The sequence below is a fragment of the Elephantulus edwardii genome, unplaced genomic scaffold, assembly GCF_000299155.1.
Source record: "Elephantulus edwardii isolate Elephantulus edwardi_28Jun2011 unplaced genomic scaffold, EleEdw1.0 scaffold00151, whole genome shotgun sequence".
Classification (NCBI taxonomy): domain Eukaryota; kingdom Metazoa; phylum Chordata; class Mammalia; order Macroscelidea; family Macroscelididae; genus Elephantulus; species Elephantulus edwardii.
Genome location: NW_006399901.1, coordinates 3416469 through 3440224, shown reverse-complemented (window position 1 = coordinate 3440224; position 23756 = coordinate 3416469). Strand labels below are relative to the sequence as shown.

Genomic DNA, 23756 nt, shown 5'->3' with positions numbered 1-23756 from the left:
ACACATAGACTATTATGGAGATTGATTTTGGAATTTAGATGCACTCTTATTGATTGTGCTTGGCTGTACATGTACATATCCTTGAAGATGTATCATTAACACTGCTGTTTGCAATTTTACACGTTTCTCTCCAATATATGTATTAGCACCTAACCCAGAATTTTTTTAAGTGAATTTTTTTATTTTTATACTGTTTTACTTATAAAATTCATATACATTGTTTTCCATACTGATCTTTCCCATTTCCTTTACCCTCTCCTCCCTCCACCCATCCTATGATTGACCCCCCCCCCCCGACAATCTTCACCCTCCTGCTCCCACCCTTCTCCCCTTGGATCCTCACACATGTTCTACAGTAATGGTCTTACACTGTGTTTGTTCTTAAGGAACTGAGTTAGTTCACTCAGCATAATGCTCTTCAGTCCCTCCCGAGTTAGCAAGTGATTTGCAAACTCATTGCTGCTGCGTGCTGCGTAGTATTCCATTGTGTGAATGTACCATAATTTCTCAATCCGTTCCATTGTGGTTGGATGTTTTGGCTTTTTCCATGTTCTTAAGTTGGTGAATAACATTGCTATGAACACTGCTGTACAAGTCCCAGTTTGTGCCTCAGTTCTTATTTTCTCAGGGTATATTCCAAGCAGTGGAATATCTGGGTCATATGGTCATTGTTCAGCTTTTTGAGAAAATGCCAAACTACCTTTCAGAATGGTTGTACCATTTTACAATCCCACCAACAATGTACACAATTTGGTGGGTGGAGGGAGGGGTGGGTGAAGCCAATGGGAAGATCTGGTGTGAAAAACAATGCATACAAACTTTGTAAATAAATTAGTATATTTTTAAAAAGTAAATACTATAATAGGCAAAGGCATAAAGACAGAAAAAATGCTGGTGCTCACCAAGGGCTACGTGTATGGAGTTTCTCTTTGGGATAGTGAAACTGTTTAAGATATAGATAGTAATGAAGGATGCAAAACATTGTAAATATAATGGACGGGAATGTATTTGCAATGAATAAATCATTGATTATAATATAAAATTTTTTAAAAGGGTCTCTGGAGAAGCAATACAATAACAATAATGAAATTATAATACACAACCTCTGAAATAGTACTAACTATATACACTGTCTTTAGGAACTCTGGTGGCCTTCAGTGGGTAAGGGTTCAAAGCCACCAATTGCTCAATGGGAGAAAGATGGGCTATCTCTGCCCATGTGATTTACACCTTCTGTAAATCCACTGGATGGTCAGCTCTGGGTCAATTCCAACTGGATGACAATGAGTTTGAACTTTTGAGTCTTTATACTGTATCTGATGATGTAGTCTGTAGCAAGTTGCACTGCTAACCCAAAGGCTGTATTTCAGTTTGAATCCAGTGATGCTTCCAGAGAAAGGGTGGACTGTCTCCTCCTATTTCAATACAGCCTCAGAAGCTCAATAGACAGTCACGGTACATTGGAACTGACTTGACTGCACTGTGGGAGATCCACTGTCCTAAGATTTTCATTCTTAAAATGACTCTGACATGAATTCTGTGATCTTTACTTTGCAGTGAGGGCACTGGGACATAGAAGGTTTAAGTAACTTACTCAAAGTCACCCAAAGCAAGGAACTGGTGGAGAAGGTTTCAAACCGAGAGACAGCCTGACTTCAAAGTCCATGCTCTTAACCTCAACTTAACATTAAGCTTCCAAAAGCATGCGCACAGCTGGTTGTTGTTGTTGTTGTTGTTAGGTGCTGTCAAGTTGAGTATGACTCACAGCGACCCTGTGAACAAAAGATCTGAACCCTGTTCCATCCTGCACCATCCTCATACTTCCTGACACACAAGAGCTCACTGCAGCAGTCACCGTGACAATCCACCTGGTGGAGAGTCTTCCTCTCCATTGTCAACCCTCCACCCTTCTCAGCATCATGCCCAAAGTATGTGAGGCTCAATATTGCTATGCTAATGATAATCATATTTGAGGCATGTTGCTAGGAGAGTCTATTCCTTGGAAAGCGTTCTCATGCTTGGAAAGATGGAGAGAGTCAGTGAAACAGGGGAAGACCTTCAACAAGGTGGATTGACACAGTGATGGCAGCAATGGATTTAAGTGTGTCAGAAACGATGAGGATGGTGCAGGATATAGGACAGGGTTCAAGTCTGTTGTTCACAGGATCGCTATGAGTCACACTTGACTCAATGGTACCTAGAAATAACAATGACAAACAGAAAAAGTTCAGATATATTTCTAATGTAGATAATCTAAAGGGTCCAGCTGAGTGGACAATTTCAGTTCTCCTCCAACTTCAATCAATTACATTTGATTCTATTTCACTTTTCTTCTTCCGTGTCTACAAAAGTGTTAAATTATTAGAAAATTCTGGGAAGTCAGCTGGAGGTACAGATAAGCCAGGAGTTTAGGTTCTAACTAGATTACAGGATCCCAGCTACACATCAATCAATGGATGCCTAGAAGCACAAAGAATACAGCAGGTTATATGAGTGGCTGGGCATTATTCCAAGCAGTTCATCAAAGGACACTGTGAAGAACAGAAAGCAATTGTCTTGTTATTTGCCATAGAGTTGTAATCGACCCATAAATGACCCTCTAGTGGGTTTTCAGAGGCAGTAAATCGCACGGGAAGAGACTGTTCATCCTTCTCCCATGGAGGATGGAAATTAGCCCTGCCCTCAAAAAGTAAAACCAAAAAGAGGAGAAGGGGAGTAGAGAAGAGGAAGAAGAGATAAAGAAAAATGTTCAAAAGGAGAAGATGGAAGTAGACAAGAAGCAGAGAGAGAACATGCGAGGGGTGAATAAAATGAAAAGGTAAAGGAACAGAAGCAGGAGAAAGAGGAAGACGGAAGAGTGAAAAGAAGAAGAGGAGGAGACAGATTATTCAAGAGCAAGGCAGGAACTCACTCACTGAGGCATAACTAAGATTCATATCAACGGGCACCACCAGGTTCTACAAACACATCCCCCGGGCTGAGAAGTACCCAACGTCCAGAGATAGTGAGGGAGCCTGGCCACAGCACATTTTGCTAAGGCTCTGATTACAGCCAAGCATGAAGGTCTGTCGACAAGTCCTTTCTCCCTCCTTTAATTTAGCAAACCATCAACAAACGAATGGCTAGAGAAGCTGTGGTATATTCGCACAATGGAATACTATGCTGCATTAAAAAACAAGGAACTCATGCAATATTATTCAAAATGGTTGACTCTGGAGAACATTATGCTGAGTGAAATATCCCAGTCACAAAAGGACAAATATTACATGATGCCACTGTTGTAGAATGGGACTGTCCTTGGGGTTGGGGAGAGACTGAGTAAGATGGGTTCAATAATGTATACTACACTGAAACAGAGGAGGGAGAGAACCGTTTAAAAGAGAGATATAACTGGGTATTTCTGTCATCACAGGAGACTAGAGTGAGGGCTACATGGTGGAGGGGACCTGGGGGAGGGTTTGTAAAACAATGAAAGAATCTTTTCTTTTACTTTTCCATAATTTTTGGACTCATGTACTTATAACTTGTTAGTCAAATTTGTGTCTTCTAGGTTGCAACACCCCCATGATACATCTTCAAGGATATGAACATGTACAGCCAAGCACAATCAATAAGAGTGCATCTAAATTCCAAAATCAATCTCCATAATAGTCTATGTGTTTCCTACTGCCAAAGGGACCCTTTAGAGTAGTGAGAGAAGATCTTCACCCTGAAACCCACAGCGTCCCTTTTCAGCAGGAAGTAGCTAAGAGAATACACCATCCCCTTTTCCTTATGACTCAGGGTGAAGTCTCTCTCAGGGAGGAGTGATGGGGAATGGCAAAGGATACACTGACAAAGAAGATTAATCAGAACTGGCTTTGGCAAGCACTGTGGCATTTGGACAAGAACAAACTGGGAGGAGGGTAGAGAGAATAGTGCAACAATGAATGAGTAGAAGCCCAAAATCTCTGTAAATGTTTATGAAAATTAATAAAATATAATTATAGAAAAAAAATAATTTAGCAAATATTACAACAAAAGAGCAACAGCTGAGGCTACTTTTGTACAAACACATATATGGCTCATGGGATGTGGGCTCTTGGTTTGAAGGTACAGAGTTGAGGTTTCAGGGAACATCCCAGTTAATTGGCCTAATGAGGATAGTTATGGAAAGATTTCAAGTGTTTTGTTCATAGCGTCGCTATGAGTCATGCTTGACTCAACAGCAATCGACAACAACAACAACGTGTGTAGAACTTCTGCTTTGCATCCTACTTTGTTACCGACTACATGTGGTCCTAGAAGCTTACACATGGCCATCCAAGCTACAGTTTTTGGTCTCTATTCACCTGAAGGAAGAGGAAATGGAACATGTAGCTAATTGTGTACTTGCGAACACATGCGTACACAGACCTTATGGTGTCATATGATCAGAAGAAAAAAAATGCAGAATAGATCTTCCAATTCTCATAGAATCCAGATTTTTCTGGAGCCATGGAGACTGAATGAACCTCCAAAACTATTATCCTGAGATAATCTTTAAACATTAAATTTTTAAGTGTCCCCTGAAACCTTCAACACTTTTTTAAATTGGTTTGCATACACTCATTCATATACATTGTATTTCATTCATATGTCTTGTGTTTTGTTCTCATACATTGTGTTTTATATAATTAATTAATTACTACTGAGCTCTGCCTATTATCACCCTGTGTCTTCAAGTCCTTTTTACATCTTTTCCTATTCCTTCAGCATCCCCTTCCACCCACTAACCTCTGTTATTCTAGTGATTTCTGCCGCCCTTGCACTATTCTCGCCCTCCTTCCCCCATCGCCTTACCATTTGAACATTTATATATCTCTTGCTCAATTGTCTCCTATTTTCTTAATAAGTGATCTTGTGTCCTTTTGTTCAGTGCTGTTTTTCAACTACAACAGAGTAACTTTACAGGCCAAGAATACCCATCTTGAGCCTGGTGCCCTTTCTAAGTAGTTACTTTCTCTCTTTTGTGGATCAAATTGACAAGAACAAGTCAAAAAAATCAGCTAAGGGATTTAAGGGGCCGTGATTTTATGTTAACAGGGGTAGCGTTGAAAAGGAGGGGGAGAATGGTGGGACCCCTTGAAGAATGTGATCCATGTCACTGAATTGTGTGGGGAGAGATTGCGGGATCGCTGCGTATACTCTCTCAACAACGATGGCAAATAAAATCATGTTTCAACTGTTTGGCTGATTAACAGCATCATGATACATAGTGAAGAGGTTGAGATTGTTAACAGCTTCAGTTGGCTTGGCTCCACAATCAACACTGTGGGTACCAGCAGCCAGGAAATTAAAAGACAAATTGCACAGGGAAAGGATGCTATCAGGGACCTCTCCAGGGTACTGAAGAACAATGTTAGTCTGGAGTCTAAGGTGCCCCTGATCCAGGCCATGGTCTTTGCAATTACTTGCTATAGTTCTGAAAGTTGGACAATGACTAGGGATGATAGAAAGAGAATTGAAGTCTTTGAGCTATGGTACAATAGAAGAGTATTAAATATACCATGGACTGATAGAACAAATAGGTTCATCCTAGAGAGGGTGAAACCAGGCTGCTCCTTGGAGGCAAGGATTCTGAAGCTTCGTCTGACATACTTTGGGCATGTTGTAATGAGGGACCAGTCCTTGGAGAAGGACATCATGCTTAGAAGGTTGGAGGGACAGTGCAGGAGAGGAAGATCCTATATGAAGTGGATTGATTCAGTAACTGGGGTATGAGGGTCGGTGTGTCAAAGACAATGAGGTTGACACAGGATAGAGAAGATTTCAGGGCTATTGTAAATAGGTTCGCTAAGAGCCACAAGCAACTCAACAGCTCATAACAACAAATAGTTCCACACAGAATCAGCGAATGGTTCCAGGTTGCCCAGACTCTCCTGGAGAGCAAGCGTGCTCCACAGGATGGTGCACTTAAGGCCCCACCCCTCTGAGTAATTTCTACTGTCGCTAGCCAAAAGGGAGAGAATTTCCCTCTGAAAGCTTCCTGCTTTCACGTCCCCACATAATCTTTGCAATATTGCACATGGACAGATCATGGCACCAAGCCACAGAGTTACAGGCAATGGGAACAGTGGGCCACCAACCAGCCTCCAGTTACGTAAGATGCAGCTTCATGGCTTCATGTTAATCTGTTTGCTTAGCTCGTATTGAGCGTGACTCAGGCTCCTGGGAGGCTGATGTCAGCCCTGGGTAAGCTGACTCCTCTTGTTATCCAGCCCTGAGTCTGTACCTCTTCCTATATTGTCCTTTATTTCTATTCCAAACTATTTCTTGCTCCCTCAATCTCATTGGGGTTTTTGTAGGGGTGGGAAAACCTCTTAGTACTTCATCTGTCACCAGTCCTTCTGAACTCCTTCTGAAGCATCCTAGACTGCAGCAATATCCCAAACAGGACTCTCCTCTGTCCAGTCTGTTTTCCAACTACAAACTATAACCTCCAGCTGCTTTCTCCCCAAACCGCTGGTGTATCAGCCTAGAGACCATCAGCATTCCCTCTTCCTAAAAGAGATGAACAAAATGAAGTCAAGAAATCAAAGATGTATTGCAGTTGGAAAATCTGCTGTAAAGGAACTCTCCAAAGTACTGAGGAGCAACGATGTCACTTTGAAGACTAAGGTGTGCTTGATTCAACCTATTGAAAATGGTCTTTTAATTGAAAATGTGTTTTCAATCACTTGCTCTGTGTCTGAGCTGGACAATGACTAAGGATGACAGAAGAAGAATTGATGCCTTTGAGTTGTGATGTTGGAGAAGAATACTGAATAGCCCATAGACTGCCAAAAGAACAAACAGGTCTTAGAGAAGGTGAAGCTGGAGTGCTCCTTAAAAACAGCAACGGCAAAGCTTCATGTGTAAGGAGGTGATAGAAAATACTGTGCAACAGGTGCAGCGTAATCTTCAAAATGGTATCTTTACTTTTATAACAGTAATCTCTTAGCTTTTAAGAGTCCTTTTGTGGTAGATTTGTCCAATGTGATATATCATGTGATTTCTTGACTGCAAATACATATGTACTATATACACTATGTCATGTATGTATTCACACGAAACACATTAAAATTCCTCCAGAAGACATCAGGGTGTTCGTCAGGGATATATTCTGTCTCCATACCTTTTCAATCTGTATGCAAAAGAGATCATCTGGCACTCTGGGCTGTACGAGGAGGAATGTGGCATCAGGATTGGTGGGAGAGTCATCAACAGTCTGCGTTATGCAGATGGCACAACCCTGCTTGCTGAAACTGATGAGGACCTAAAGCGCTTGCTGCAGAAGGTCATGGACCACAGCCTTCAATATGGATTGAAGCTCAACATCAAGAAAACAAAGATTCTCACCACTGGGCCAATTGGCAATATCATTATGAATGGTAAAGAGATTGAGATTGTTAACAATTTTCGTTTACTTGGCTCCACAATCAGAACTCTTGGTACCAGTAGCTAGGAAATCAAGAGACAAATTGCATGGGAAAGACAGCTGTCAGGGACCTCTCCAGAGCACTGAAGAGCAAAAATGTCAGTCTGGAGAGTAAGGTGTTCCTGATCCAGGCCATAGTCTTCACAGTTGCTTACTATGTGTCAGAAAGCTGAACAATGACTAGGTATGATAGAAGAAGAATTGAAAACTTTGAGTGGTGGTGCTGGAGAAGAGTGTTGAAAACACCATGGACTGCTTGGAGAACAAACAGGTTTGTCCTGGAGAGGGTGAAGCCAAGCTGCTCCTTGGAGTCAAGGATTCTGAAGCTTCGTCTGACATACTTCGGACATGTTACAAAGAGGGACCAGTCCTTGGAGAGGGACGTCATGCTTGGGAGGGTGGAGGGACGGCGCAGGAGAGGAAGACCATTGATGAGATGGATCAATTCAGTAACTGAGGTAATGGTAGTAGATGTGTCAGAGACAATAAGGTTGGCATAGGATAGAGCAGGGTTTAGGGCTTTTGTACACAGGATCACAATGAATTGCAAGCAACTCAATGGCACATAACAACAACAGTCTCTTCCAGTAGCTTCTCAGGCTGTTTATTCCTTCTGCAACACCAGTTAACAGGTCTTTTTCTTCTTAGGTGCTGTCAAGTTGAGTACAACTCATAGCAACCCTATTAACAACAATAGGCTTGAATCTTGTCCTGTCCTGCACCATCCTCATCATCTCCGACACACTTGAGCCCACGCAGCAGTCACTGTGACAATCCATCTCGTAGAGGGTCTTCATCTCTTTCACTGGCCCTCCACCTTTCCAAGTATGTTGTTCCTCTCCAAGAACCGACCCCACCCAACACCATGTCCAAAATACGTTCGATGAAACTTTACCATCCTTGCTTCGAGGAGCACTTTAACTGCACTTGTCCCAAGATGTGTTTGTTCTCTTGGAAGTCCAGGGGGTATTAAGTACTCTTCTCTAAATCACAACTCAAAAGCATCAATTCCTCTCCTGTCATCCTTACTCATTTTCCAAATTTGAGATGCAAAAGAATGTGGCTTGAACCAGATGCACCTTAGTCTTTAAAACTGACACCATTGTCCGTTAACACCTTCAAGGGGTCCTTGACAATGGATTTATCCAATGCAACACATCTTTAGATTTCTTGACTGCTGGTGCCAATAGTCTTGTCTTTCTGGAAGTAGATAGAGGGGCCAAGAGACTGGAAGAAAGTTCCATAGCCAACCCCTGAGACACTCTCCTTGGGTCAAGACCATTGAGAACTGAAAAATTCTCTGACTTCCTATACCAGTGTTGTTGTTTATTGCCATCGTGCCAAGCACAATTCATAGCGACCCCATGAACAAAAGGCCTGAAGCCTTTCCTCACCCATCGGCATTTATCAAAGTTCACAGAGATTCCAGAGGAATGCTGTTTAGGAAGTGGATGCCATCCTGCTTCCAGTATCAGGTTCTAATTGATCACATCTTTTATTACAGAGTCTTATATGGTTTAAAATACTTCCTCAGTTTGGAGGAAATGATATTTTCTTGCATCACATGTTATCCTTTAATTTCTTCCTCCATGTATGCGTTGCTTCATGTTTAAAACCCATTATTAGATTTTTTAATGAAAGCTGCCATGTTTATCTTTCTTCTCAGACAGACTTTTTAAAATTTTATAAGCCAGCAGAACATTATTTTCAAACAGAATCTTAACAGAGTCTACTTATATAAAGTCAACTCAGTGAATAAAAGTCAAACAGTTCTTGAGAGTGATGGCAGGGCATGGAGGAATGTCTGTGAGGAATTGATTCTGAGCTAAGAAGTGGAGCAAACAAAATTTATAATACTTTTGAATAGTGTTGTCATTGTTGTCGTGTGACATCAAGTTGGAACTGACACATAGCTAACCCTCCAGTGGGTTTTCAGAAGTAGTAGGCCACACTGGAGAGGGACATCATGCTTGGGAGGGTGAAGGGACAGTGCAAGAGAGGAAGACCCTTGACGAGATCAATTGGCTCAGTGACTGGAATAATGGGGGTAGATGTGTCAGAGACGATAAGGTTGGCTCAGGATAGTGTAGGGTTCAGAGCTGTTGTACATGGAGTCACTATGAGTCACAAGTGACTCGATGGCATGTAAGAACAAGGTCACATGGGAGGAGACTGCCCATCTTTCACCCACGGAGTAGTTGGTGTATTCGAATTGTGTACCTGTGCATTGGCAGCATGAATTCTTACCACTAAGCCACCAGAGCTCACTTTAGAATATTTAGAATATTGTAGTAGTAGTAGTAGTAGTAGTAATTGTTGTTGTTGTTGTTGTTATGTGCCGTTGAGTCACCTGAGACTCATAGCGACCTTATGTACAAGAGCCCTAAACCCTGCTCTGTCCTTTGCCAACCTCACTGTCTCCGACACACCTACCCTCATTACCCCAGTCACTGAACCAATCCATCTCATCAAGGGTCTTCCTCTCTTGTGCTGTCCTTCCACCCTCCCAAGCATAACATCCCTCTGCAAGGACTGGTCCCTCTTTACAACATGTCCAAAGCATGTCAGACAAAACTTCAGAGTCCTTTCCTCCAAGGAGCAGCCCAGTTTCACCCTCTCCAGGCTGAACCTGTTTGTTCTCCTAGCAGTCCATGGTATATTCAATACTCTTCTCCAGCACCACAGCTCAAAGTCATCAATTCTCCTTCTATCCTCCCTAGTCATTGTTCAGCTAGTATATAACTAGCCTTTATTGAATCTGAGACTATCACTCAACTACTGTAAGACATGCCGTGGACATAAAAAAAGAAAAGAAATAACACCACCTTAGCGAACCACTGGTAATAAGGCACAGTTCCATTTCAGAGACATTAAAATGGGATCCATGCATGTATGACTGGAGCTGATGATTTGCAGGAGCAGAAATCAATCCTCCTGTGAATCACATCCATTTGCTCGCATGATCAGTCTGAGAGCTAAACTGTCAAGGGACAGCTATGGTTTCATTAAGTAGTAACATCCAGTTATTGAACACCATGGTGATCTGAACCATTACAAATGCTCACTGGGCATAGCTTGGGCATCGTGGCTGGCCCTGCACTTCTTAATGATCAGAATGCTGAGGGCTGTCACACACATCGCATGTAATCCTTACACTAACCTCTGAAAGCAGGTATCAATCTCTTCTCCTAGAGGGATGCAAACGGAAGGTCAGGGAGTGCTGCAGATTGAATTTTATCCTCCCGAAAATATGTGTTGGAAATCTTGGCCCAAATAACTATTGATGTGATCCTCTTTGGAAAGAAAAGGGTTCTTTTGTTATGTGAATGAGGTGGTACCAGTGGGTGAGTCCTAAATCTAATGGTTTCTGAACATGGAAAGCATAGGATGGACACAGAGACACAAAAGTGGGGAGGCAGATGCTGAGGTAAGCAAAAGTGGTACCAGTGGGTGAGTCCTAAATCTAATGGTTTCTGAACATGGAAAGCATAGGATGGACACAGAGACACAAAAGTGGGGAGGCAGATACTGAGGTAAGCAAAGATTGACAGTAGCCATCAAATAAGAAGTGATGTCCTTAAAAGACATCAACATGAAGGAGCTCTGGTGGCCTAATGGCAAGAAACTGTGTTGCGATCCTGAAGGTGTGCTGTTTGAGTCCACCAGATGCTCTGCTGGAGAAGGAGGGGCAATCTCCTCCTGTGCCAGTCAGATCCGATTCAACGGCACACAACAAAGAAAAAGAAATAAAATTTTTTTTTTAAAAAATAAAATAAAAAGATGACTGAAAAACATGACTGAACCCCTTATTTGGAACTTAAGCCACCAAAACTATCAGAGGGAAATTACTTTCTGGTCTTTAGAGGTTCCCTTTTGTAGTATTTCTGTTAGGGCAACATTAGCAAGCAAGGATATCAGCTTAAAGATGAAGATGTGCCTAACCCAAGTCATGGCATTTCCAGTGGCTTCATAGTCATATAAACGCTGAACAATGAATAAGGAAGACAGAGTTGATTAGTGCCTTTGACTTGTGGTATTGATGAAGATTAGTGAAGATACTGCAGACTGCCAAAAACACAAACAAATTTGTCTTGGAGAAAGTGCAACCAGAGTTCTCTTAAAAGACAAATATGGTGAAACTTTGTCTTACATATTTGCTCATATGATGTTATGAGTCCTTGAAAAGAAGAAAGATGTCATCTTGTGACATGACAGGATGTTGGGAAGGGTGGAGGGTCAGCAAAGGAGAGGAGGACCCTCAACCCGGTGGATTGACACGGTGACTGCTGCAATGTGCTCTGGTGTGTCAGGAAGTATGAGGATGGCACAGTGTAGGAAGGATTCAGATCTTTGTTCATAGAGTCACCACAAGTCATGCTCAACTCGATGGCACCTAACAACAACATGCTGGGCAGAGCTTTTGCTCCATAAAAGAGAGGAAGGCCCTCAATGAGTTGGATTAACACAGTGACTCTTGAACATTGGCAAGATTATGTGGATGCAAAGTTCCATTCTGTTGTCCATAGGGGCCACCACAAGTTGTAATCAACTTGAGGCCTCTAATAACAGCAAAAATAGCTGGAAGGTACTTAAAGATCACTTCTCACTCAAGTTCCAAAGTATCAAAAACTCCATCTCCCATACTTTGGGCAGGTCGTTAGGAGGGGCCAGTCTTTGGGAAAATACATCATGCAGAGAAGGCAGAGTGTCAGCTGAAGGGAAGAAAGACCCTCAGCAAGATCAACTGACACCGTGGCTGTAACAACAGCCTCAAGTATAACAGAGATGATTATGATGGCACAGGGTAGGGTCCAATTTAGATCTGTGATTTATAGGTTTGCTATGACTCGTGGTTGACTAACAATAACCACCAGCTCATTCAGGAATTCCCTCCCAATCTCCTTAATAGAGGCAATGGTCTCAGTAAATTTGATCAGATAGGTGAGCGTTTAATCAAACCAGTGATCCCCACACTTATTTGATCATCAAAAACGGCATTGAAGTTTATGGGGGAGAGAATAGTCTAAAAGTACTATATTTTAGGGCATTATTTTTATCATAGGAGTCCGCAATGAGGGTTGCAGAGTGGATTATATTTGGGGGTGGGGGTGAGGTCTGGGGAGGTGCGGAGAGATTGTGTACCAATGAGGGAGTTTTTCTTTTGCTTTCCAAGGAGAGGAGCAAATGGAGTGGGGGGGAGTGTTTGGGGAGAAGGGTGCAACAATGAATGAATGGAATTCCAAAATCTCTGTAGATGTTCATTGAAATGAAAAATAAACAAACTAAGTTAACAAAAAAATAAATAAAAATGTAAAAAAAATATCTGGGAAAGGAAGCTCTGATGGCCAAGTGGCAAGAAGCTGTACTACAATCCCAAAGGCACGTAGTTCAAATCCACCAGATGCTCTGCTTAAGAAAGAGGAGCAATCTCCTCCTGTGTCAGTTGGATCTGATTCGATGGTACACAACAAGGAAAGGAAAAAGAAAATCCAAAATATCCTTTAAAAAAAAACAAAATAAGAAAAAAATTTTTTAAAGTCTGGGAAAGGGGTTTTTTTTGTGTTTTTTTTAAGCAGTACCTGAAAAACTTTATTTCCAATAAAGTATATTACAATTTGAAAACAACAAAGACATGTTATTTCATTTTTTCACTGTTCATTTGCCCAAATCAGTATTTGGGAAAGTTTTAAAAATTAAAACTCCCAGAGCCCATCTCTAGGGTTTATTTTTGTTATTATTTAGTAGTCTCCAGCTGATCCATGGGGGAAAGATGGACAAAACCCACTGGAGGGTCAGCTGTGTGTCGGTTCTGACTTGATGGGACACAACAACAACAGGTCCAACAGGTCTGAAGTAAAGAACCCATATCTGTAGAAAGCATAACAGATGATTCTAATACATGGACAGGTTTAAAAACCGCAAATGTAAATCTCAAGGCGTATTCTATGTAAGCTACTACTGGAGGTCGAGAGTCCAATTTCAGCCTTGTAGAGGAAGTAGTGACTCCTGCACAAAAAAATAAAGCTGTGTGTCTTTGTTGGTCAGAATTATCCAATGCCAAGACATGTATAAGGAAGATAACATCTACGGGAAACCCCATATGAATCACTGCACCCTAAAAGCTTTGGGTGGGGCTAATCTCTCTCATCAGCCACCCCTCAACCCAAACGCAGGTCTGGGAACCATTAGGAGGAAAGAGAGTGTCTCTGGTTAGGTTGTATTGTTTTTGCCCAGCCTAACCTAAAATGTTCTTACCTCTGGTTTCTCCCATTACTGCTTCTCCAAGACACAGACATTGGAAATGCAGGCTTTGTTCTTGTTCTAGATGATATGAGGTCGGTTCCAACTCGTTGCAATCAGAATAAAACATAGTCTGATCGAGGCCAAACCCATGAACATTGCTTGGTGGTTCATGGTCGAGCCAGTGTCGATCCATCTGGCTAAAGCTCTTCCTCTTTTTTTTTTTTCTGACTTTCTACTTTATTGTGTCCTCCTACCAATAACATGTCTACAGTACGTGAGATCAAGTCTCACCACGTTCACTTCTAAGCACCCTGGCTATACTTCTTACAAGACAGACTTCTGTTCCATTCATAGTGTATTCAATGTTCTTCACCAATACTATAATTCAAAAGATTGATTCTTCTTTGGTCTTCCTCATTCATGGTCCACTTCAATATGTATATGAAGCAATAGAAAGAAAATGTCATGACTTAGGTCAGGTACACCTTAGTCTTCTAATTGACATCATTGTTCTTTATGATACTTTGGTAGGAGAATTGTCCAATGTAATAAGTAATTTTATTCCTGACTGCTACTTCCATTGGCATTCACCATAGATCCAAATAAAATTAAACCCTTGACAAAGCCAATATTTTTTCCATTTATCATGATGTTGTTTACCAGCCAAGCTGTGAGTAGCTTGGTTTTCTTTATGTTGTAGTGTAAATTTATCCCCAAATAAACCAATCCTAGGAATTTCACGTCTTGATTATAAACAACAGAGGAGGAAAATAGTTGCTTGAAAATGGAATGGTCTGTCCTGAAAATGTGTTTGAAAAATGGAATGGTCTGTCCTGAAAATGGTCTATTTCCTTCCGTGTTGAGGGAACCTGGACACAGACTAAAGCAAGAGGGATAGCACATGATAGGTTCTCTATAGATTAAATGGAATAGATGGCAAGGGAGCTCTGTTGGCCTGGTGGCAAGAAGCTGCCCTGCAATTCCAAAGGTACACAGTTCGAGGCCACCAGCCGCTCTGTGGGAGTAGGAGCAGCATTCTCCTCCAATGTGATTAACGGTCTCTGAAAATCCACCGGAGGGTCAGCTATGGGTTGGTTCCAACTCAACGGTACACAAAACCAAAATAATTAAAGTGATGTTGTTGAGCTTTCCAAAGGAGTAAATTTAAAGTCCATTTGAATTTTTCCTACCAGGCTTGGCCATGTAGGATAGCACTGTGAATTACCTCTCTGTGATGAGGGCGGTGTTCTGGATCTGTGCTGTCCTATAAGGTGGACACTCTCCACGTGCTATTTATTTCATTTCTTTAATAATTTTATAACTAATGATTTTAGAGGCTACTATATTGGATGGTACAAGACTACGTAGCCTTGTTTTGAACACTGGCATCAGAGCTGCCTCTTCCACATCAACTTTTAAGAAAACACAGAAATTTAAGAAGGCAAAATGTTCTGGAACTGAACAAGAAAGAAGGTATCTGAATGTATATGCCTTTACACACAGGAGGGGTCGTGAGAGGCCACTGTAAATGAGCCTCTCTGGAAATTATTAGCATCAGATAAGTCACCTTAAAGATCACGAGTAAATCACTTCATTGATAATCTAAGCAATTGTGAAGATGCCAGTTATTAAAAATCCATCCCACAATGGCTGCTTCGAGGCCAACTGCCGATGTGACACAACTTCCTGGTGGCTTCCCTCTGAGCTATACATACCACACCAGTGACAGGCCACTTTCTTGATTCTCTTCTACCCACCTACTCACAGCAGTCACTCCCTTCTCTGGACATACCCTTCATTACCTCCTTTTCCACCAGCCAGTCTTGCCTGTATCTTAAGCCTAAGGAATTGCACAATTGCCACGTTGGGCAAGCAGTTACCTCTGTGAGAACTCTGGGTCAAAACGGCCACTGGGCTTTTTATGGTAATAGAGAAACTTGGATGGATAATGATTATGTTGCACTATGATGATGAACGTAATCAATGCCATTGGAGTGTACATTAAAACATACTGAATTGGCAGATGGGGTGTGTGTGTATGTAGATGTTATATATAAGCTGACACTGATGCGGGGAAGGGTGTGTATGTAGCACTCTGGTGACTTAGTGACAAGAAACTGCACTGCAAGTCCGAAGGCATGTGCTCCACAGGAGAAAGATGGACAATCTCTTCCCAAAGATTAACTGTCTCTGTAAACCTGCTAGAGAGTCAGCTATGGGTCTGTTCTGACGAGAGAGAGAGAGAGAGAGAGAGAACACACATATACATGTTGTTGTTGATTGCCTTCAAGCACGAGTCATAGCGACCTTATGAACAAAAGGTCTGAAGCCCCTCTACAACTATCGACATTTATCAGAGTTCATAATACAGGCCACATGGTGTTTAGGAAGTGGATGCCACTCCTGCTTATATATGTGTGTGTGTGTGTGTGTGTGTGTGTGTGTTTTGTTATCTATCGTCAAGTCAACTGCAACTCATACTGACCCTACGGAAGCACAATAGCTCTGAACTCTGCCCTATCCTGAGCCAATCTCATTGTTTCTGACACACCAACCACCATTACCCCAGTGACTGACTCAATCCATCTCCTCCAGGGTCTTCCTCACCTGCACTGTCCCTTCACCTTTCCAAGGGTGATGTACTTCTCCAAGGACTGGTCTCTCCTGACCACATGCTCAAAGTATGTGAGATGGAGCTTCAGAATCCTTGCCTCCAAGGTACAACTTGGTTTCACCTTCTCCAGGACAGACCTGTTTGTTCTCATTGCAGTACATGGTATGTTCCATGCTCTACTCCAGCATCACAGCTCGAAGGCATCGATTCCTCTATAATCCTTAGTCATTGTGCAGATCTTTGATGCAAAGCAAGTAATTGTAAAGACCATGGACTGGATCAGGCGCATCTGATTCATATATATACTTGCCATGATAAACTAAACTGATAAACCAACTGGAGTCTGAGGCTGATATGACGGAAGAGGCCTCTCAGTTTCTCTTCTGCCCAAGTGTATGTGGGTCCTTCAACTGAGAAAGTATCTGCCCATACACCAGTATCAAGAAAATTAAGAATACGTCTCTTAAATATGCACAATACAAATGCCATCAACATGTGAGAAAAATCCATCCTGTGGAAAGCTGATTAGAAATAGTAGAAGCATTTCCCTTCATTTACTGAATGTGTATTTATTGAAGGCTTCTCTTGTGGTTCAATTGGCATCCACTTCCTAAACAACTTGCCTCTGGAAACTATGAACTTTGATAAATGACAATAGTTATAGAAAGGCTTCAGGCCTTTTGTTCGTAGTGTCACTGAGTCATGCTTGAATTGATGGCAATCAACAATAATATGCCAAAAGACTGGAGTCTTGAATACATCCCAGGAATCATCCAGGAAGGAAAAACCCAACCATTGAAAACCCTGCAGAAGACAGTTCTCCGGTGACTGCCATTGAGTCAACTACATAACAACTGATTGTTCTCCTGTGTATCGAGCCAGGCATTCAAAGAACTCCACCACGCTCACTCCCTCAATTCTCTTCAGACTCACAGTGAACTACCATTGGATTTTAACCTGAGAAGACTGCCCTTCTTTCTCCCACAGAACCGCTAGTGAATCCAGTGCTACAGACTACGTTATACTCTCAACTTATTGCTGTCAAGGCAGAATCAATTCAAAGCTGACCTTCCAGCAGGTTTTCAGAGGCTATCGTGGAACTCCCCAGAGTACTGAAGAGCAACAATGTCAGTCTGGAAACTAAAGCGAGCCTGATCCAGGCTACAGTCTTTGCAATTACTTGGTTCGCATCAGAAAGCTGGACAACATCTAGGGATGATATAAGGAGAATTGATGCCTTTGAGCTGTGGTCCTGCAGAAGAATATTGAATTTACCATGGACTGCAAGGAGAACAAACGGGCTCCTACAGGAGAGGCTGAGACTAGGCTGCTTCTTGGAAGCAAGGATTCTGAAGCTTCATCTCACATAATTTGGGCATGTTGCAAGGACGAACTAGTCCTTAGAGAAGGATGTCATGCTTGGGAGAGTGGAGGGACAGCACAAGAGAGGAAGACCCTCGAAGAGATAGATTGATTCAGTGACTAGGGTAATGGGATAACTGTGTCAGAGACAATAATGTTGGCTCAGGATAGAGCAGGGTTCAGAGCTGTTGTAGATAGGGTCGCTATGAGTCACAAGTAACTCAGAGGCAAATAACAACATAAGTTACACAGGAGAAGTTCTATCTTTCTCCCTCTGAGCAGTTGGTGGATTTGAACAGCCTGCTTCGGGGTTGCCGTCACAATTCCTTTTCCATTAGTCCACCAACACTCTGTATGTTGTACTGTCTTTGCTAATACTGTTGTTAGGTATCATGAGGTCAAGTACAACTCATAGCGACCCTATGAACAACAGATCTGAACCCTGTCCTATGCTGTGCCATCATCTGAGTCACCAAGATGTCATCACCCCTGACATACTCAAGCAAGCCTCTGCTGCAGTCACTGTATCAATCCATCTCATCGGGGGCCTTCCTCTCTTTTGCTGACCCCTCCACCTTTCCAAGCATGATGACCCTCTCCAAGGAACAGCCTCACCCAACAACATGTCCAAAGTATGTGAGTCGGAGCTTTGCCATCTTTGCATCCAAGGAGCACTCTGACTATAGTTTCTCCAGAACAAATAAATTCCCTCTTCTATGAGTTTAGAATGTAAGCAAAAGGGTTCACTTTCTTTCCCCTCCCCTGCCATATTTGTTCTCTCCACTTCTTATTGATGTTGTTGTTGTTATTATTAGCTGTCAAGTCAATTGTACTTATGACAATCCTCCCATGCATCTAGAGTAGAACTGCTCCATAGGATGTTCAAGGCTGAGACCTTTTGAGGAACAGATAACAAGCCCGCCTTCCAAGGTAACCTGGGCAGGCTTGAACCACCAGCTGTCCAGTTAGTCATCAAGAGAGATCTTAATCATTTCACCACCTGGGGATTCCAAACAAAAATTCTCTAGAAGGTGAGTATCACCATTCCCATTTTACAGATACAGAAGTGGAAGCTAGGGTCTCTTTTGCTTCCCCACACCGACTACCTTGTATAGTCTTCTTGTTGTTGTTATTCTTGGAACGATCCTAAGCATTATTGATTTAAAGGCAATTCTCCTACCATAGGAGATTAGGGGTATCCAGGAAACCTGGTAAACAGGAGACCCATTAGCAGGCACCCCAGCAGGGAGGGAGGAAAACCACCACCATTGAAGGCCAAGAAGAAAACGGATCCCTAAAGAATGCATCATGGTTAAGGAAAAAGTATTTTGAGGAAAACTTACCGGCCACCACACCATACTTCGACCTGCCAGGAAGAAGCCTCCAACAGTCCCACGATTAGTGGAAAACATAGCCTGAGGGGAAATAGGTAAATAAAATTAATAGAAAAGTAGGACTGAGGGTACTTGTCACATAAAAGGACATACCTGCCCATCCATTCACACTTCTACACACTAGACTTTCTCAAAAACATATCATACATGTATATGCCTAGATGTAAATTGTGTTAGCAATCAAGTGTAAGCTGATTGGCTGTATCTGATCTCATTTACAAACAGCTTGGGTGGGAAGCCTCTGTGCGGGCAAACAGGATCTGGTGGGTCTGCCTTGATATTTAAAATCTGGTTTAGCCCAAAGGCCACAGGTCCGAGGGCCTGCTATTGATCTTATTCAGAAAGAATATTGTTATAAGTGATGAAGTACATGTCTGTCAGCAGCTCTGAAGCCTCCCCTGCCCTGAGCCTGTCTCACTGACTCCAGCACACCTACCCTAGTTACTCTATCAATCTATCTCATCCGGGGGTCTTCCTCTCCTGCACTGACCCTCCACTCTTCCAAGCATGATGTCCTTCTCCAAGGACCGGTCTCTCCTGACAAAGTGCTCAAGGTGTGTGAGAGAGATATACGCACACATATATGTGTTGTTGTGGAATACTGTCGAATTGGAACCTACTCACAGCTGATCGTCCAGCAAGTTTTCAAAGGCAGTAAATTGCATGACAGGAGACTGCCCATCATTCTCTAGCATAGCAACTGGTGAATTCGAACTGTGTATCTCTGCATCATCAACAGTGCACATTTTTACCACTAAGCCACCAGTTTATATTTATTGTTTTTGTTAGTTTATCATATGAGTATCTGATTCAAAGTGGCCATAGCAGGTCCATCGCATCTCACTAATGCTAGTATGTCAATATTCTTGCATTCTATTTCATTTTTAACAATTTCGATTTTCCATTTTCCAACATTCAAACTACTAACTTTTCACGTACCAATTGTTAAACAATGTTTGTTATTGATTTTCCTCATTTCAACTAACTTCCAATCTGGGCTCTACCACTATGCTACTATAACTATCTTCTTTGCTTAGTGTTCATAGGGTTTTTTAAAGCCTTTTATTTAGGAAGCAGATGGCCCACCTATCAATCAGGGAGCTCCACCACAACTCATCCACGACGGGAAATCCTTTTGGAGTTTAACACACCAGTGGCAAAGATTTCAGTATCACAGTAACCCCACATAATCTCATTTACTATGGGTTGCACGTGAGTCAAAGACACATAACAACAAACAACCACCTATGTATACACACATATACATACACATAATAAAAGTGGTGTTATGAAAAGAAAAATACAAACAGCAAACATCAAATGCTGGCGAGGTTGTGGAGAAACTGGAACCCTTATTCACTACACATACACATGGGAGTGTAGAATGGTGCAACCACTATGGAAGACAGTATGGCGCTTTCTCAAAAAGTTGCAAATAGAGATACTATTTGACCCAGCAATTCCACTACTGGGAATATACCCTAAAGAAACTATAACTGCCACCCAAGCAGATATATGCACACCCATGTTTGTTGCAGCTTTGTTCACAATAGCAAAGAGTTGGAAACAACCCAAGCACCCATCAACAAAGGAATGGACAAAGAAGCTCTGGTATATTCACACAATGGAATACTATGCTGCATTGAAAAACAAGGAACTCATGAACTATTATTCAAAATGGGTGACCATGGAGGGCATTATGTTGAGTGAAATATCTCAGCCACAAAAGGACAAATATTGTATAGTGCCACTGTTGTAAAACAGGACTGACATTGGGGTTGAGGAGAGACTGAGAAAGAGGGGATAAATAATGTATATTGTATTGAAACAGATGAGGGAGAGAACTATTTAAAAGGGATATATGATTAGGTATTACTGTCATGACAGGAGTCCAGAGTGAAGGCTGCATAGTGGAGTGGAGTTTGGGGGATGGATTGTATAACAATAAAAGACTTTTTATTTTGCTTTTACTTTTCAAAGAGAAGAGAGAATTGTGGGGGAAGAGGGACAGGGAGAAAAGTGTAACAATGAATGAATGGAAATCCAAAGTCTCTGTAAACTTCCATTAAAACTAATTTTTTTTAAAAAGAGAAAAAAGAAAAATACAGTTAAGATGTAAGAGTAATAAACACTACATAAGAGACTAGATATTCAGACTCAATTATTGAGTTTCTAAGCACCTGACATGTCACTATCTGAAGTTAACTTTGTTGGATCAAAGATGCTCTTAATGCCCAAATTCAATTCAAATCTTTCCTTCCCAGGCACTGAAGTAGGAAATTCTTGGAATTGGGACTTCTTGAAATATTATAATAGCTAAAATAAATAAAGAGGATGAAGGGAGGTTCTTCAGACTTCGGTATCAGGAATTATTTTAGATTAGGGTAGTATTCCATAAAATCTTGAGAAAAGCAGGGAGTTTTTCTGTCAAGGTATAAAGTTTAAGCAATGATCTAATACAACTGTACATAGTGTGTGATAGTGGAGAGAGAGAGAAAGTGGGCCAGCCTTGGGTGCTTCTGGAAGAGACTTGAATGGGGAGAGTAGTAACACGTGGGAACAGACCATAAAGTCTTGAATGCCAAGCTAAGAAGCTTAGATTCCATTCCGTGAGCAGTGGGGAGTCACTGAGGTTTACAAAGGGGGAAATGACAAGAATTTTTAATAAATGATGGCCAGTTCCTTTGAAATGTTGCCCCTTCGGTCTATTCCCAGTTGAGTTTTGAGGCCTAGGCCCAGGCTTCCAGCACAAAATGGGGACAATGCCACTGACCCTGGTCCCTCCTTCCTTCCTCTCTCTATGCTAACAGTCTTCCCTCAGCTGAAGCTCCACCATCTCCCTAAAGATGTTCCCTCTCACTGCCATCAAAGTGGAACCAGAGCTGACCCTCCAGTGGGTTTCTGAGGCCATCAATCACACAGGAGGAGATTGCCCAGCTTTCTCCTGCAGGGCTATTGGTGGATTTAAACTACCAGGGAAGCTCAGCCTTTGGGTTAGGAGGACAACCTACCTCTCTCAGAGGTGCCTATATTCTCGTAGGTGACCACTGAAGCTAACAGTATTTCCAGTCCAAAGAGATTAATTAGCCTCTGACAGTTACACGTCAGATACTGAGAAACTCGGCAAACATAGGTGGTGCAGATAAGCTCATTGCTGGTCCCTAAGGAGCAACGCCCTTCATGCATCCAAACAGTCTACACAGATTTGTTGACTACTCACTGTGTGTTGCGGAATGCCTGGGAGAGCATGGATCAGACTTTCCTGAACTCCCAGCAGAGCCCTCCCACCATAGGATATACATACTCTTGAGTCCCTCACGATGAGAATAGAAGGAAGACCAACAGACTTTAAGTGGATAGAAGACTGGTAGGAGGGAACAAACCAAAAAGAGTTCTAAAGATCCATCCTCTGGCAATTGGCCAGGAAAAGGTCACTCTGAAAGGTCATCCTGAAGAGTGACACCTTCTAGGCAAGGCTGACGGGACAGAAAAATCCAGTTTGGAGCCTAGTTAGGGACCTCTCCCACCTGTTTTCAGATATAAAGAGAACATAAAAATGGAGGGCTAGAAGATGCTGCATATAGATAAAAGTTTGAGAAAAGTAAATCCTCTTTTGTTTCTTTCAAATAATCAAAATTACTGAGTGAAAGGAAGGAACCTGGGGTGTCTATTTAGATAAAGAACAACTTTAAAAACTGGGGCTATTAGGGCGTTGAGAGAAGATCCAAGTGTGGGTCTTCCAGTCAGTGTACAGACCATGACTCATATCTGGGTCTTAAGACTCCATCTGGAGATCTATAAGAATCACCTGGGAATCTTCTCCAAACATTAATTCTGATTTAGTGTATCAGAGCAAGAGAGGAAGACCCTCAATGAGATGGATTGACTCAGTGACTGGGGTAATGGGGTAAGTGTGTCAGAGACAATAAGACTGGCACAGGACAGAGCAGGGTTTAGGGCTGTTGTACACAGGGTTGCTATGAATTGCAAATTACTCAACAGCACCTAACAACAACTACAATAGCTAGAGTGGTCGTTGTGGTTGTTGAGTGCTGTCTAGTCGATTATAACTCAAATTGTTGTTATTGTTGTTGATTGCCATCAAGTTGAGCACGACTCATAGTGACCCTAAGATCAAAAAGCCTGAAGCATTTCTGTAAATATCAATATTTATCAAAGTTCATAGAGTTTCCAGAGGCATGTTGCTTAGGAAGGGGATGCCACTCCTGCTTCTAGATATTAGAAATGCAAATTCTCAGCAGGACCCCAAGCACGAATGAGCTGGTTGAAAGCCTTTGACCAGCACAATGGGAGATGCTCCTGGGCACCGGTCTGAGGTGCTGAGTAAGGACTTTCCTGTCAGTGAGAGCTGTCTAAAGAAGGAAGTGATGTCATGGGGGAGAGATTCTGCTGGACTCACTCAAGCAGAAGGCTACCGATAATTGCCAAGATGATAAAAAGAAGGGTCTTGGGTATTGTGTGAAGAAGGCTGGAATCAACTATTTGAGGCCCATTCTTCCCAAAAACATATGATGGGAGAAGAAATTCAGCACCACCAGCCCATTGTCAGGTCAATGCATATGGCAGAATATCAACGCATATGATGATATGTCAACGCATATGATGATATGTCAACACATATGACGGAATGTCAACGCATATGGCGGAATGTCAATGCATATGGCGGAATGTCAATGCATATGGC

General features: G+C 42.1%; 1 protein-coding gene across 4 annotated transcripts in view; it reads right to left on the bottom strand.

Moving 5' to 3' along the window:
- The window catches only part of SLC5A1 (solute carrier family 5 (sodium/glucose cotransporter), member 1), a 102066-nt gene that overhangs the window by 73644 nt on the left and 4666 nt on the right, over positions 1–23756 (bottom strand). For all 4 annotated transcript variants that reach the window (XM_006894816.1, XM_006894819.1, XM_006894817.1 and 1 more), the window contains exon 2: positions 19001–19072. In XM_006894816.1, the coding sequence (XP_006894878.1) occupies positions 19001–19072 (72 nt within the window). The remainder of the gene's footprint in view (positions 1–19000; positions 19073–23756) is intronic.